The sequence below is a fragment of the Mustela putorius genome, unplaced genomic scaffold, assembly GCF_011764305.1.
Source record: "Mustela putorius furo isolate JIRA1106 unplaced genomic scaffold, ASM1176430v1.1 tig00000129_pilon_pilon_pilon, whole genome shotgun sequence".
Classification (NCBI taxonomy): Eukaryota; Metazoa; Chordata; class Mammalia; order Carnivora; family Mustelidae; genus Mustela; species Mustela putorius.
Window position 1 is genome coordinate 52,621,874 of NW_025421290.1, and position 15,455 is coordinate 52,637,328.

General features: G+C 67.0%; 1 protein-coding gene across 5 annotated transcripts in view; it reads left to right on the plus strand.

Moving 5' to 3' along the window:
• Nucleotides 1-15,455, plus strand: part of MTA1 (metastasis associated 1) — a 30,624-nt gene that overhangs the window by 1,562 nt on the left and 13,607 nt on the right. For 3 of the 5 annotated variants that reach the window (XM_013050753.2, XM_004782031.3, XM_004782032.3), the window contains exons 1-3: nucleotides 5,170-6,215; nucleotides 9,579-9,646; nucleotides 13,499-13,592. In XM_013050753.2, the coding sequence (XP_012906207.1) occupies nucleotides 6,161-6,215; nucleotides 9,579-9,646; nucleotides 13,499-13,592 (217 nt within the window). In that variant the 5' untranslated portion in view covers nucleotides 5,170-6,160. Of the gene's footprint in view, nucleotides 1-5,167; nucleotides 6,216-9,578; nucleotides 9,647-13,498; nucleotides 13,593-15,455 lie in introns of those variants that run through there. The other 2 variants (XR_201433.3, XM_045074570.1) reach the window with 2 other exon arrangements.

Consider the following 15,455-nt stretch of genomic DNA (forward strand, 5'->3'; position numbering starts at 1 on the left):
CCCGCACCCCGTGGAGCGGCAGGCCCCTAGTGGACAGATGTGGGCCACAGGCAGGGCTGCAGGGGCCCGGCAAGCGAGGGGGGGGCAAGGCAGGAGTGTCACCCCAGAGGCCCCTCCCCAGCACGCTGCCGGGGAAGCTCTTGATAGATGCCAGACCCCAGGGGCAACCCCCCTGCCTCCATCCCAGCACCCCCCAGCCCCTTCCTCAGCCCCCTCCCCCTGCTGCGGCTCAGGGCTCCTCCCTGTCTTGTAGGCAGTTTCTCTGTTCTGCTCCCCCCTGCGTGCGTGCTTGGAACCACCTCTCTACGGTGCAGACCTCCTCTTTCCTGGTGGGAGGCCCCACGGCTCCGGCTCCCACCAGCGGGTGACAGGGCCCTGCAGGCCGCCAGCTGGTTCCCACATGGCCGTCGGGGCCGTGGGGTTCATTGAGTAGATGAAGACGCCATCATCAGAACAGGGGCACCCGCTCCTGGAGGGAGACGAGAGAGGGCCAGGCAGGGTGGCGGGCCGTGGCCCCCGGGCATTGCCTTCCTGGCACGGGGCTGGTGGCTTGAGCAGGGCTCCCACCCAGATCCTGGGCCCCCTTGCTGTGTGGGCTCTGCCGCTTGGCTTTTAGGCCTGTTTGCCTGTGAACTTGGCGGGGGCCTGGCCTGCCCCACATCCGCTGGTCCCCCTCGGAGCACCGCAGGTGGGACCACAGGCTCCCACTCAGAACACCCCTGCGAAGAACTGTTCGCTCTCTGTCTGTGCATGGGGACTCTGGGGCGGTGGCCCAGGGGCCTGGCAGGGCCGCCTGGCCTCCTGCCCCGCGGAGCTGCTTGCTTAGGGAAGGGGCCCCTCTCTCTGGAGCTGATCGCGGCCCAGGGTTTGCCCCATCTGGGCGGCTCTGGTCTGGGGGAGTGCCTCGGGGATGTTCTGAGAGGGGGGACACTTCCTCCACCTTCTTATCTCCACTCAGGACCCTAAGAGCAGAGCCTTTTCCGACGGTGTCACATAAGCACTTTCTGAGTCTGAATGTGTCCCAAACACCGCGGAGGACACACCGGCTAGGAACGCCGTAGCGGCAAGCCCTAGTTATCTGGGCGTCCTGCGTTTTACCTGGCAGGCTGCTCCGAGGCTCTGCCAGGACGTCTGGGTGGGGCGGGCGCGAGGGGGCGGCCCAGTGCCAGCTGACCCGCTGGGTGGAGTGGGTCAGCCTGGGAGGGACGGCCTGCTGCTTCCCAGGGAGGTGACCTGGCTGCCGACAGAGGCCTTCGTTGGCTGCTCTGAGTGCGGCAAGGCGGGGCCCGACTGTAGGTGGCTGGGTCAGGGTCCGTGACCTCTGCTCCTTTGGGGTCTGCCTTCCCGAGCCCTCGGCAGGCTTCTGGGACCCGCGGTGTGCCACGGGTGCTGTGGGGGGACTCTTCCTGGCGCAAATTTCAAGCAGAGGGGTTGGGGAAGGTTTCGGAACCCGCAAGCCACCTGCCAGCATGGTCACTATTGGACAGACTGTTGGGTTTCAGGGTTTCCCATGGGTCCCCCGTTTCTTCTCATTGCTGGATGCCGACACCCGTTCTCTTGGATGGTGATTTGGGTTTTATTTATTTACATGACAGAGAGAGAGAGCGAGCGCACAGGTAGGCAGAGCTGCAGGGGGGAAGCAGACCCTCGCTGAGCAGGGAGCCCGATGCGGGGCTTGACCCCCGGACCCTGGGACCATGATCTGAGCCGAAGGCAGAGGTTTCAACCCACTGAGCCGTCCAGGCGCCCACGGACAGTAATTTGCTTTTTTAAAAACGTGCGTTACAGAGGTGATAGGGGCTCCCCAAGGCTCCTGGCCACGGGGCCGAGTTCCTTTGGGCCGCGCTCTGGGTTCTGCGCCTGTCGCTGCCCGTGCTGTTGCTGTTTGTGGAGTTTAAGCTTTTGACCAGGTGAGACACGCACACCCGGGAAAATCCCAAACTTGTTAAGGCCAGTGGGGGGGGGGGGTTGTTGCTCAGGGTCCCCTGCTGCGAGGGCGGCCCTTTGTCTCGGGCTCTTAGGGGCCAGCCCACCCTGCCCTGCTCTGACCTTCCAGGTCTCTCTTTTTTTAAAAGATTTTATTTATTTTTCTGACAGGGATCACAAGTAGGCAGAGAGGCAGGCAGAGGGGGAAGCAGGCTCCCTGCTGAGCAGAGAGCCCGATGCGGGACTCGATCCCAGGACCCTGAGATCATGACCTGAGCCGAAGGCAGCGGCTTTAACCCACTGAGCCACCCAGGCGCCCCCCATGTCTCTTTTGAGAGAAGAATTTGGGCATTAAACTTTAGGATCCGTAGAAAAGAAACTGTGGGTCAAGAATGTTGGAGGGAGGGGTCCAAAGCCTGGCGCCTCTGAGAGGGGCTGCCAGCTCAGAGCAGTGCGGCGGGCGTCTGGGGGTGTGGACGTGGGGGTGGCTACCGCGGAGGCGGGGCAGGGGCATGGGGGCGTCCGTCGGGCTGCACTTAGGCCTAGCCTGCTGATGCTCCAGAGTGTGGCTCTGGCTGGCCTGGGACCTTGTCCCTATCTGTGCCCCCGTGCATCTGGCAGCAGACTCGGGGTGCAGCTGCCTCAGGGCTCCCGAGGGCACTGTGCACGGACGGGGCAGAGGTGCAGCCTCCACAGGGGCCGGGGGTCCGGACTGGGCTCTGCAGACGCTGTCAGGTGCTCAGGTCCCCGCCGCCTGCCCTCCTGACATGCAGGCCGGCCCCTTGGAGTGGGCCGAGGCGGGGGGTGGGCTCTGCCTCTTCTCAGGGCCCATGTGCCCCTTCCCTGGCCCTTGGCGTGCCTGGTGGCCCCCACGCTGGGCCCAGCTCTGTGGTCTGTGACCGGCCTTAGGAGGTGGTCCTTCTAAGTTGTCTTCACTGCTTACAACTGTTTAACGGCTTCTGCAGATCCGAGGGTCCCGTCGGAAGCCTCAGAGAGCTCGTGACCCGTCCCGGCGCTGCGCAGTGACCCTTTGCAGGGCCCCAGGGCTGGCCCTGCTGGACCCCTGGCCTTTGCAGGGCAGGGCTTCCCGGGGGTCCCCTGTAATGCGGCCCGGAGAAGCCTCAGCCCGTGGTGGGCCGCTGTGCCTGTGGTTCCCACTGACCCTTTACTCGAGGCGGCTGAGCCAGCAGGGTCTTCAGAGAAGGGGAGGGCGGAGGAGGTCCCATGGGAGCAGTGGAGTCCCCTCCCCCAGCACGTGTGTGCCCGCACAGGGGCCTGCCCCATTCAGGCCTCTGCCCCTCCCCTGTCCTGCGTACCTCCCCCTCCAGGCAGGCTCTGGTCCCGGACTTCTGTGGGGACGGTGACGTGGTCCCATGCTGCTGGCTCTCCTGGCAGGGCCACCCCCATATTCTGGGGGGTCCTCTGCAGTCCCCTTGTGCTCCAGCCCGGCAGGGTGGGTGGGTGGGAGGCCCAGTGGGCGAGGGCGTGGGAGGGGTCGCTGCTGGAGGGCGGCCCAGGTCGGGGTAGAAGTACCGGGACCCTCGGACACCGTTTGGGGGATGGTCCGGCGGAGACGTGAGTCGGGTGTCACTCGGTGTCCTGTGCTCCGGGACTGTGTGCCCAGCCCCGGCCGCCCCCTTGCCGGGCCGGGATACTGGTCACTGCTGGTGTTTCTTTTGGTTCCATCCCCAAATTTGAAAAAGAAAGAAGGAAAGAAAATGCTAGGCTTGCCGTATCCCCACTGTGGGGGAGCAAGGCGGAAGCCTGGAGCTGGGCGTCCTGTCCCCAGCAGAGCCGGTGGGAGTGGCTTCTGACAGCTGGGGTGCAGCGCTCGGGGGTGCTGGGCGCGGCGTGGCGCGGCTGAGCTCTCGGTGGTGTTGTGGGACGCTTGTCCGGCCGCCCATGGCCCTGACCCCGTGGGCTGGTCTCGCCGTGACCGCCGTCTGCCATGCGGGCTCTGTTCTTGCTGGGGACCGTCCCCGTGCCTCCCGCAGGGCCCGATCTCCGCCTGCTCCCCACCTTGACCTGTGACCCGCGTCAGGACTCGGGGCACCCGCTCTAGTCTCTGAGGCACGTGTCCCTGACGGGCGGGCCCCAGCTGCGGTCGAAGGGGGCGGCGCGCTGCCTCCTGGTCTCGTTGCGCTCCGTGAGCAGGGCTCCTCCCCGGCCTGTCCAGAGACGCGCTTTCCACGCTCCTGTCCTGTTAGGCTGGGGTTCGGAGCGCTGTCTGGTGTGGCGCGTCTGCAGGGAGGCCGGGGCGCCGCCCGCGGGCACGCCTGGGTCGGGGGGACTCCTGCAGGTGCCGGCCACATACGCGGAGTCGGGCGTCTCTGACCCAGAACCTGCACGGCTGCGGGTCACGTGTCGGTCCGGCCAGCAGACCCCGACCCTGGGCGGTCGCCGCTGGCGTCAGCGGTGACGGCAGAGTGCACGTGCCCTGTGCCGTCCCGTGGCTGTGTGTACTCACCGTCAGGCTCGCCGGGTCGGCCGTCTGCCAGCCGTGCCCCGGGGTGCTGGGGAGCAGGTCCACAGCCCCAGGGGTTACCAGCGTCCGCTGAGCAGAGAGCCCCGGACGTGGAGTCCCCAGACGCTGCCCTGCGAGGCGGGCTCCGTGCCGGTGGCCGGTGCGTGTTCGGGCACATGCCACAGCTGGCCTGTTTGTGGACGACACGCTGAGTTTTCTCGGCCCCCGACGCCGGGATGCCGGGAGGCCCAGGCTCCTCCAGTTGCTGAGGCCGCCTTCCAGGGTGCGTGGGCCCTCGGGTCGCGTGAGGGGGGCGGGAGTCGTGGGGGTCAGGGTCTCACCCCGAATCCTGGAGATGCAGTTGAGGATCCCGGCGGGCCGTCTCCGGTCTCTGGTGACGCCGGGGGAAGCTGGCGTGGACTCCGGTGGTGAGTTCCGCCAACACGTCCTGGTTTCTCGACGATGCCGCCGGGACTGGGTCACTCGGCTGCACGGCGAGCATCTCGCGGTCCCGCTGGGCGTGCGGCGTCGGGTCCCTGCTGGCGACGAGCGGCCTGGGGCCTCTCCTGGCGCGCGGGCCTCTGTCCTGCTCTGAGACGCGGGTCATCTCCTCTCTTGGCGTGGAGTCGGGAGAGCTCGTTGGTGGTTCTGGAGTCACGCGTGAGCCGTGCAGAGCTTCCTCCGTGATAATCTGGGCCTGAGTCAGCCTCACAGAGATTTTGTCCTGTTTTCTTAAAATTTTTGTGGTTTTGCGTTTCTTAGTTTTTTAAAGGTTTTCTTTATCAGAGAGTAAGAGAACGTGTGTGCGCTCAGCAGGGAGCCCGACATGGGGCTTCGTCCCAGGACCCCGGGACCGCGCCCTGAGCCGACTGTGCCCCCGGCGCCCCCCATGGGTTTCACTGTCCCGTCTGTGATCCGTGTTGGGCTGCATGTTGTGTGACGTGCAGTTCGAGGCTCCGTTTTTTCTGCACGTCCACGTGTGCCCTGTCGCCCGTCACCGGCGTTGAGTCCTGGGTGTCCTTTCTCACCGGACGGGCCGGCTTCCTCGTCATACTGGTTTCCTGTGGCTCTGCGATTCCTGCCGCTGGTCCCCCCGGGAAGCCGCGAGGCCGGGTCCGTGTTCTCTGAGTCGTCTGGCCCGCTCTGATGTCTGCGTCTCCACGCGGCTCTGGGTCGGCTCGTGGGGTTTTGATGGGGACAGTGCGAGCTCTCCGTGGGCTGTTTGCGGAGAGTGGACCCCTGTGGCGTGTCCCACACGTGAGAATTCCAGGAGAGACTCCTGTCTCGGCATCGCGGTAAACTCTCCCAGGTGCGGCCGAGGTCACCCGAGCCGTCACCGCGCTGTCCCCGAGTCACATGGACACAGTCCTGCTCAGCAGCACTCGGAGTGCTGCGGTGGTCTCCGTACCGTGACCTCCCGTTGCGGGAACACAGGGAGGCAGTGTGCACGTGGACCCCAGCAGTGTGCACGTCCTTGTGTGCTCGGCTCAGGTGGCAAAGCACCGCGTGTCACTGGGGCCACGGCCGCTGTGACCAGCGCCATCTGTTGGCACCACCGCATTCGCCCAGCTCGCCAGCGGACTGCGGTCAGGAGAGGTGAAGGATTGAAGATGGAGCCTCTCGTCCAGCGGAGCTTCTCCACGGAAGGAAGGAGACCTGCTGCCGTCCACGGCTCCTGCCCCACGTTCCTCAGCCAGCCGGGAGCCGCTTCCCGACAGACGTGACCGCGCGGAGCGGTGTGTCCGTGGGCTGCGTGGGACAGCTGGCGGCATGCGGGGACACAGGGTCCGAAGGCGTGCGGGGACCGGCTGCCGCGAGCTGTCAGGCAAGTCAGGAGGAGACGGCCCGGCACAGACGCAAGTGGGGCCGCCGGCTGGTGGCAACAACGCTGTGTGTGGGGAGCTGCCGTGCGCTGTGGCCAGAGACCGGCCTGCCTTGGGGCGCCACTCGTGGGGCACCCCGGCTGGCACAGGTGGGCACGCGGGACAGAGTGGAAGCCGTGGGAGGCGCCCGGCCACATGAGGGCTCAGAGACGTTGTGCTGGGGACTGAGAGACGTTGTGCTGGGGACTGGGAGCTCCGTGGGGGACGTGGGGGTCTCCTGCTCCTGGGACCCGCGGGTCAGCGGGACCTCCTCTGCCCTCGTGCGCGTCACCGTCCTCAGTTCTATGGATTACGACCCCGCGTAGGTCTTGTCTTCGCTCGACTCAGCCGCCGTGCAGCAGCCCAGTGTGCAGCGGGGGTCAAATCTCACTGCGATTCCGTAAATCCGGGGGAGAAACCGAGAAGGGCCGCTGTCACCCACTGCTCTCCCTGCGGCTGCGGAAGATGCTTGCTGACCGTCCTCTGTGAGGCCGCGTGACCTGGCGCACTTGCCCCCGAGCCGCACCTTGACCAGGCGAGGCCGCGGTGGTGGCCGCCAATGGCGCCGGAAGCTCTGGGTGCCCCGTGGGGCGACTGCGTGGCGTGTTCTGGCAGGAGGCACAGCTGGGCCCGACCCCGAGTGCTGGGACGGGGCCTCATCCAGGGCTGCAGTGGGCCCTCCGGACCCCGGGCACACGGGGGCCCTGCTTCCCGATGCGCGAGATGGTCAGCGCCACGGGCAGCGCAGGCCCCTCATGGCGGTTACCACCGCGCCAGGCGGACAGCAGGAGGGAAGGGTGCATGGGGTGGGGCCCAGGCTTCGGCCGGCCTGTCGCCGGGGTCCATGGGCGCCGTGGGGCGGGCCGCTGTGCCGTGGTGCTGTTCGCACACTCTGACCTTGGATCCCAGTGGCCCAGACGGTCCCGTCAGCTAAAGCTCCGTGCCCATGACCGTCTCCCTCCAGCGTCACCGATGGAAGCTCCATGGCGACGCCGCCTTCGTGCCTGCCTGGCGTCCTGGGCAGAGCCTCCTGCCCCGTGGGCCCCGGACCGACTCAGGGCCCCACGGCGGTCCTGTGTGGGGCTGTCCCTTCCCTTCTCCTGCTGTTGTCTCATTACCCCCAGGTCCCTGCCCAGGACCGTGGGCCCTTGGCTGAGGGGACGCTCCTCGGTGCCACGCGTGTCCCGTGAGCTCACGCCCCGCCCCCCGTGTCGGTCACCTCCACGTAGACTCGGGATTTCTGTACTTGGGGAGTGCTGCCCGGGCTGTGCCTGGCGTGCTCCTGCTTGGGAGGAGAGTGACGGTGTGAGGGCGGCCGAGGCCCCCGGGCGCCTGTGGCGGGCCTGGCGGTGTCCCATTGTCCAGGCTGCTGGAGGGTTCCTGTCCGCGCCGGTGTCCCTGCGTCTGCTCAGACCGCGCGGATTTCCGACCTTGACCCAACCTGCGTTCTGGGACAGACCCCGGGGGCTGTGGCGTCGCGTCGGTTCCCGCGTGGTCCCCACGTCTGCTCTCGGGTACAGCGGGGGCATAGGGCGGGCGTCGGGTCGCCCCTCGGTGTTGGCAGGTTCCCCAGGGAGGGCCCCTGGGCCTGGGGGCCGTTTCTTCTCTTTCCTCTCTGCCTGTTTCTACTTTACAGTTGGAAGAATTTTTAAATCCATGGGCCGCTTACCCCCTTACTTTTTTCTTTTTTAGATTGTTATTTTAGGGAGAGCAGAGGCGGGGGGAGAGCCAGAGGGGGAAGCAGGCTCCCCGCCGAGCGCAGAGCCTGTTGCGGGGCTCGATCCCAGGACCCGGAGAGCATGACCCGAGCCGAAGGCAGACACCCAGCGGACCGAGCCCCTCGGCGCCCTGGAGCCTGATTTCTTCCGCAGGCGCAGGGTTGCCGTTGTCCAGCATGAGCTTGGGTTTGCCTCATTTCTCATTTCCCCTGAGCCGCGGGCTTCTGGCCCAGAGCCGCCGCGCGGCCCTTCCTGCCCGGCCCCGCGCCCCCAGTCGGAGGCTGAGCCGCCACGGCCCGTTTTCGGGAGCAACTTGGCTCCCTCCGGCGTTTCTCTGTCGCGCATGTTTCCGGGTGTGCTGCCGTCCGCCGGGTTCACTGTCTCCTTGTGTTGCTTTTGTCATCGACCGTGGGTCACGAACCCGCAGCCAAGCCCGCTCCCCCGAAGCCTGTAGTTCTGTGGATGGTGGGGGCGCTCGCCGGGCTGTGGCTGGCCGCCGGGACCGGTGGGGGACGCGGGGGGTGGGGTGCACCCACTAGGACGGCCAGCCCCAGGCCCCGGAGGCCTCGGGAGAGCCACGTGCGTTTCTTAGAATGAAAGTTTTATAACTTCGCATAGAAATGGCTTTTTGAGCAATGATTTACGAGATAAAAGTCACGTGTTCCAAGTGTGCAGGCAGGTGTGCAAGGCAGTTGCTTGCTTGGGTCCCCCCCAGTACCCGTAGGACCTCTGGTGGGGGTGGGGCTGGGCTGGGTCCTCCGGCAGAGGCTGCTCTCGGTGTGGGCACTTGGCCATGGCCCGGCCTTAAGCGGCCACGAGTCTCCTCCAGTCTTCTGCAGAGCTGCGGAGGAGGGCCTGCGGGCGTCCGTGTGGGCAGCGGGGGACAGGGGCCGGCGTTCCTGGTGCAGGCTGGTGGGGACCTCAACCAGCCCTTTCCTGGCACTGACTCCGCCGCACCGCCGCGGAGCACCTGCAACATCAGGGCGGCGGGCGGCCTCGTGGCTGCCCTGGGCTTTCCGTGGGAGCCTGCGAGCCTCCCCGAGACGGAGCCCAGGCCGCCCGCTGCGGAGCCAGAGGGACGCTCGTGATGCCGTAGTGGTCTGGGGGACCTGGCAGGTGGCGCAGGGTCTCCCCGTTCACTGCCAGGGGTGCACGAGGCCGGGGGAGGACGTGCGGGGGCCCAGCAGCCCCCCTTGCGCTGACGTGAGCTCCAGGCTGGTGTCTCTGTCTGCTCGTCTGCCGCGGCCTGTGTGACTGCCGGCGGCAGCCCTAGGACGCTGTCCCCAGGGGAAGCTAAGTCTGTTCCCACAGCGTGGTATCCGGAGGGACAGAGGTCTTGGGGCCGCTGATGTGGGTCCCTGGGATAGAGGGGGTGGCTGCAGGCCTCTGCTGGGGGCGGCCCCTCCCCCTCATGGTGGATCCGGGCCTGGCGCCCACCAGCATGTCTCTGGGTCCCTCGTTTTCCCGCCGAGATGCTGGGGCACGAGCTCCTCCGTCCCCTCCTGTGTCACGGCGCCTAGAACTGAGGGCATGGGGATGGGGGGGTCAGGGCCCCGCTGGTCTGCAGGGCTGCGTGCTGCGGGGTGACGCTCTCTCCTCCTGTTGCAGACTACGTCTATTTCGAGAACTCCTCCAGCAACCCGTACCTGATCCGCAGGATCGAGGAGCTCAACAAGGTAGCGTGTGCTCGTGTGGCCTGAGGGCTGGGGGCTCCAGTGCCGCCTGGGGTCTCAGGGCTGGCCCCAGACCCTTTGGTCTGTTTGTCCCCAGGGTCACTTGCGTAGACCCGGGTCCTTCTCCTTGGAGAGCCGGGCAGGGAGGTCCCTGCGACCTCATGCAGGGGTGTGTCCAGCAGGGCCCTGAGCAGGGCAGGAACGTCTGGCACATGGTTGGGGTGGACGCCCTGTGGGGTCCCGCCGGCTGGGGCTTCCCTGCCCACCTGCTGCCTCTTTCCCACCCCCTGAGGCACCCGCTTTCCCCTGGCTCCGGGCCTGCAGACCGCCGGCCACCCTCCTGCTGGCCTCCTGACCGGAGGCGTCCTGGGCAGCGCTGGGGGAGAGGCAGGTGCGGCCCTGGGTCAGCGGACTCCCTGCGGCTTCTCCTTTCCCTGAGGTGCTGGGGTTGCCGGGAGAGGGGCCCTCCCCAGGGAGAGACCTGTTGTTCCCCGCTGTGGTCTGTCCTGGACCTCAGGCTGTGCGGCTCTGTGGCTGGGGATTCTTGGGTCACGCAGGACGGGGCAGGATGGTCAGGGTGCTGGTCCCCCAAAGACCAGACTGGGTCGCAGCTGAGCCCTGACTCACTGTCCCTGCTCACCAAGAGCCTCCTGCTGCGTGTGCCACGTGGGGGCGGGGAGCCTGTGCCTTCGAGGCTGGTGGGAGCAGCTGGGCAGTGCCTGGAAGAGCCGGGCCCAGGGCTGGAGGTGGCGGGGCCAAGGGAGGCCATCATGGGGCCCCCGCTGCGGCACGTGCCCTCCAGGCGCCTTGTTGGTGGGACACTTTAGGCCACCTGCGAGGGACGGCTGGAGAAGGGGTGGACGGCATCCCAGCTGGACAGGAGCCCGTGGTCACCCACTCACCTGCTGGCACCTGCTGACTCGGGGACTCCTACCGTGGCAGTGGAGAGGATGCTGGGGGGCCAACCCTGCAGTTGCCGTGGACGCTGGGTCTCAGGTGGCTGGAGGTGGCCCCCCTGACCAGGCCAGCCTGGCCTCTGACCCTCGCGGTGGCCTGATGCCGAGAGCAGGTCGTACCACTTGTGGGGCCAGTGGGGGCCAGTGAGGCACAGATGGCCAGGGCCCAGCCCGGCAGTGGCCGCAGCCGATGCTGTGTCTGCGTGCCTGTAGCCCCACGTCAGGTCAGGGCAGGGCGGGCAGCCGGGGGACCCCGACAGGGCGTGAGATGCCCCAGCAGCGGGTGCCCCAGGCGGGAGGCCTCGGGGGACCCTCCTGCACCAGAGAGTGCGGCTGAGCCAGGGGGGAGGCCCTGGTCTGCAGGCACAGTGTGGGCTGGCGTGTGCTCGGCCCCCGGGCCCCACCAGCCTCCCCTGCTGTCCTGTGGGACGTGGGGCTCAGTCCTGGCTTGAGAAGTAGACTCAGATCCACCTCGCGGGCCGGGTTCCAGCAGGGGCTGCCAGGAGGTCTGTTTGCAGGCTCTCCTAGTGGGGCCACCGCGCCCACGGGCCCCTCAGGCACAGGAAGAGCGGCTCAGAGGTGCCACGTGTTCAAAGGACACCTCGAACGTGGAAAGCCGCGTCCTCGCGCTGCAGGAGAAAGGAAGGGTCTGGCAGGAGCGCGGGTGCTGCAGAGACAGGGCCTGGGACGTGGGGGGCGGCGGCCCGGGTGCGAGGGAGCACCCGGAGCTGTTGGCGGGACTAAAACCAGAACCTGGGCTTCGCTGAGGAGCTGGGGGTGCCCCCGGAGACCCAGAGTCCAGCGTGCGGTCAGTAGGGGGCGCGGGAGACGAGGGCCGGGCTGGCGGCAGGTGAGACGGGGCAGAACTGGCACCTGCCAGGGTGTCGGCGGCAGGGGCAGGGGCACCGTGTTCTGCCCCTTTTCTGTAAACGGGGAGTCTCTGCAGACCCGTCGCAGGGGCCCTGCCGCGCTGGGTCTCCTTTCACGGACGCCCTGCGGAGCGGGCTCGCGTCCGTGCGGTGACCCTGGGCTGTGGCCTTCGGGGTGGTTGTTGCGGTTCCTCCTGGGAGCTGGATGGGTCTGCACAGCGCAGGGGGATGTTGCTGTTTTGGAAGAAAAGGAGCAGGGGCCTGGGGAGGGACGTGGGGTGGCGGCCAGGCCAGAGGTGCCCATAAAGTAGCAGAGGCTGGCAGGGAATCCTGGAGTTTCAGAAGGTCGGCATCTGGCCTGGTGCTTGGGATGTGGGAATCTCAGAAGAGGAAGGCAGGTGGGGCTGTGGCCGCCACCGGGAGGGTCTGGAGACCCACCCAGAGAGCCTGCCCCGGCCGGCTCCTGCCTCCTGCCTGGGTGTGTGCAGACCGCAGCCTGGTGGGGCCCCCGGGAGTCCCGAGCACCAGCAAGGGGAGCTCCTGGGAGAGGGAGTCCTGGGTGTCCGGGGTCTCCAGGGCCCGGCTCGAGCCAGGCCTCGCCCAGGCTGTGCAGGGCAGCGCCTGTTGCCAGGGCTGGGGTGCAGGGACCCCAGCAGGGCCCAGAGCAGGGGCCGTGGGCTGTGCCCTGCAGACACAGGGTGGCCGCCCCGTCCCACCCCTGGGATGAGGCTTCGGCGGCCGCGGGTCCGACCTCATTCCCCATGCCTGTGGCCCTGATGACCTTCCTGGGCATCCCCAGCCCGGTGGACGTGGCTCGTCTGGACCCCAGCAGGCGGTTTCTGGAACCGTTCTTAGGACATCTGCAGCGATCGGGGGTCCTTCGTGGGGCAGCCTCAGGAAGCCTGTGCATGCAGAGTGTCCCCAGCTCCGTAGCTGTCATGGCAAACGGTGCCTGTAACGGTTTGGTGCCTGTGGGCTGCCGACTGGGTGCCCCCCCATTCTCATACTCGGTAGGAGGGTCTCCATTCTCCCGCTGGAGGGGCCCAGCCCTGCACGTATGCAAGTGTGCGGGGCCAAGAGCGGGTCCTGCCTGGCCTTCGTGCACACCCGCGGGAAGTCCCAGACTTCTTGAAGGATTGTCGGCTTCACGGAATTAAATAACTCGAACTTTTGAGTCGTAAAGACGATTTTGTTTAATGATAGCGATGCTGGCACTGAGTTGTACGGAGTCGTGGTAGCGAAGCCTCATGTCCCTGTGAGTTGAGAAAAGGTCCCTCTTCCCATGAGACTCCCCCTCAGCGTCCTGTTCTCGTCCCGTCTTTGAGGAGCTCCGGGTCTGTAAAGGCCTCTCCCCAGGGCTGGGGCATCGACCGCTCGCTCCCAGTCTCTCGCGGGCTGCCTCTGGGTGTATTTTCAAGATGGATGTATTCGGGAGAGGGCGAGCACAAGCAGGAGAACGGGGCAGAGGATCCCGAGCAGACGCCCGCTGAGCACGGAGCCCGGTTGGGGGGCTCCATCGCACCACCCTGCGATCAGGACCTGACCTGAACTCCAGAGTCCGACGCTTACCAGACTGAGTCCTCCGGATGGCCCTGGCTGCTTCCGTTTCGACACCAGGGTCTGCTCAGGGGTGTGCTGGCCTTGGTCAGGCCCAGAGGGGTGCCAGAAGGCAGGTGCTCCAGGGGCCGAGGGCACGGCAGGCTTTGGCCAACCTTGGGGCATGGTCGTCCTATTCTGGTGACCAGATGTCCACCAGGTTCTGGCCCTGAGCAAGCAAGACCTATCGGAGGGACAAAGAGGCCACTGGGAGTGAATCTGGGCCCGTGGGTAGGGTCAGCTGTGTCCACAGATGACACCAGAGGTGGAGGGAAGGTAGACCTCGGGTGGGTAGGAACCCAGACTGGGCTTAGGTCCATCGAGCATCCCCTCGCTGGGTCACAGGTCCCAGCCCAGGTCCCTTCTGGGGGCTGCCCCTGCTGGGAGCGGTCCGTTGGGGGCGTGTGTTCTCAGTCCCTGCTTTGCTGTTGCAGACGGCCAACGGGAACGTGGAGGCCAAGGTGGTGTGTTTCTACCGCAGACGAGACATCTCCAGCACCCTCATCGCTCTGGCCGACAAGCACGCCAGTGAGTCTCGGCCGTTCCCACGGGGGTGACCCAGGGTGCAGCTGGGTCTATGGCTCCCACCTGCCCTGTGCCCCCCACCCCCAGGGTCGGCTCGTGGGGTCCTGGAGGCCTCTCCGCGCCGCTGCCCGGGCCCTCTGCTGCCTTGCCACGTCCGGGCCGCTGGCCTGGCGCGCCTCCCTGGGGTTTCTGGCTCACAGGACCAACCTGGGGAACCCTGCCTGGGTGTTGCGGGGGGGGGGCGGGGCCTCCCACTGGAAGGTTGTGGGTGCTGCTTGGAGCTGTGCTTTCTGTAGTCAGAACCTGAGTCTCAGAAGTCGTGGCGTGAGGGGCTCCCAGCAGCTTAGCATGAGCCCCTCCCGGCCAGGGGCCAGCGTCCCCGCTTGAAAACAGAAAGCCACAGTCTGGGGACTGGGCTGCACCTGCTTCCATGCCCCAGGGTCCCGTGTGGCCCCTCCAGCCAGCAGTGACGGGGGGATTCCCAGCGTCCCCATCCTTGGGGTCGGAGCTGCCTCAGCCTGGGCCGGTGTTCTGGCCTCTATCGGGGGAGGACGGCTCCTCTCGGGTGTGGGGTCTGCCTGCCGCCGGTCCCCCGGTGCTTGCCTGAGAGGCCGTCCCGCCTGGGCACCGGCGCTGTTCTCATGAGCTCATCCGGTGTGTCTGGGCAGGTGTGGTCCCACCTGTCCTTCTGGGTTGGGGATCCAGACACGGGGGAGCCAGGATGGCCTAGCTGGGGGGGACCCCTGCCTGTCGCCCATCATGGTGGTGGGAGAGGCTGCACACTCAGGCCACACCGGCCTCCACCGTGGGTCCTAGAGGGGCCAGAGGCAGTGGGTCTGGGACCAGGTCTCCCAGGGCCTCAGGGATGAGGGACGGAAGCACTGAGGCGCATTTAGGGGCCCCCGGCAGATCAGCACAGCTCAGCAGGGCCCTGGGACAGGCCCCTGCACTGTGCAGGGGTGCACAGCCGAGCTGGTGCTTGGCTGGCCTTGCCTGGCTTCCCAGGGGAGGGGCTTCCCGGGCGACAGCGGGGCCATGTCTGTGCTCGTGGGGTGGCTGTGGGCCTTGGTGCGCCTTATGCCCCCCTCTGGTTTCATCGGCCACCGTGCACTCAGGATGCCGGTGGCTTGTGTCTAGTCGTAGATGAAGCATAAACGGTGAGACCCGGGGGTCACTGTTGACTTGGTGTGTTGATGCTTGAGGATCTCCTCACCTGTGTCCGCTGCCTGGCCCAGAGTGGCTCAGTCTCCAGCCCCTGCACACGTGGCCCACGGTGTCCCCAGGGCCGGGCTCTCCCGCGTGGGGCACCATGGAGGTCCGCTCCAGGAGGGCGCTGGGCTGGTGTTATGTGATGGGAGCTGGTGGGGGAGAGGCAGTGGCCCTGAGGGTCCCCCAGAGCACTGTAGTGGGGTGCATGATGGGGTCCGTCCCCGGCAGGACCCTCCCTCCGTTCTGGGAGCCGCCACGCTTTGTGCTGGCCGCAGAGTCTTCTGGTGGTTTTCCCAGCAGCCACGTTCCGTGGAGCCAGCTCTGCTGGTGCAGCCCAGGAGAGAGCCGCCCGCCGTCATGCCCGTGCTGCAGCCCAGTGTCGGGCGGGTGTGGTCACTGCGGGCCCTTCTTCCAGCAGGAGGGAGAGACCCAGGGAGCCCACTGCTCAGTCAGAGGCCTCTGGCCTTTCCCGTCTGTCAGCTGACAGGGTTTCTTCAGAGACAGAAGCCCCAGCCTAGGCTAGATGCCCCCGGGCCACATGGGTGACCCGCAGCAGTGACACCTCCGTGGGATGTCCCAGCCGCTGTCCGCTCCATCCTGACCCCTTGGAGGCAACCGGGACGGTCTCCTCAGGTCACAGCACACGTGGCCACAGCC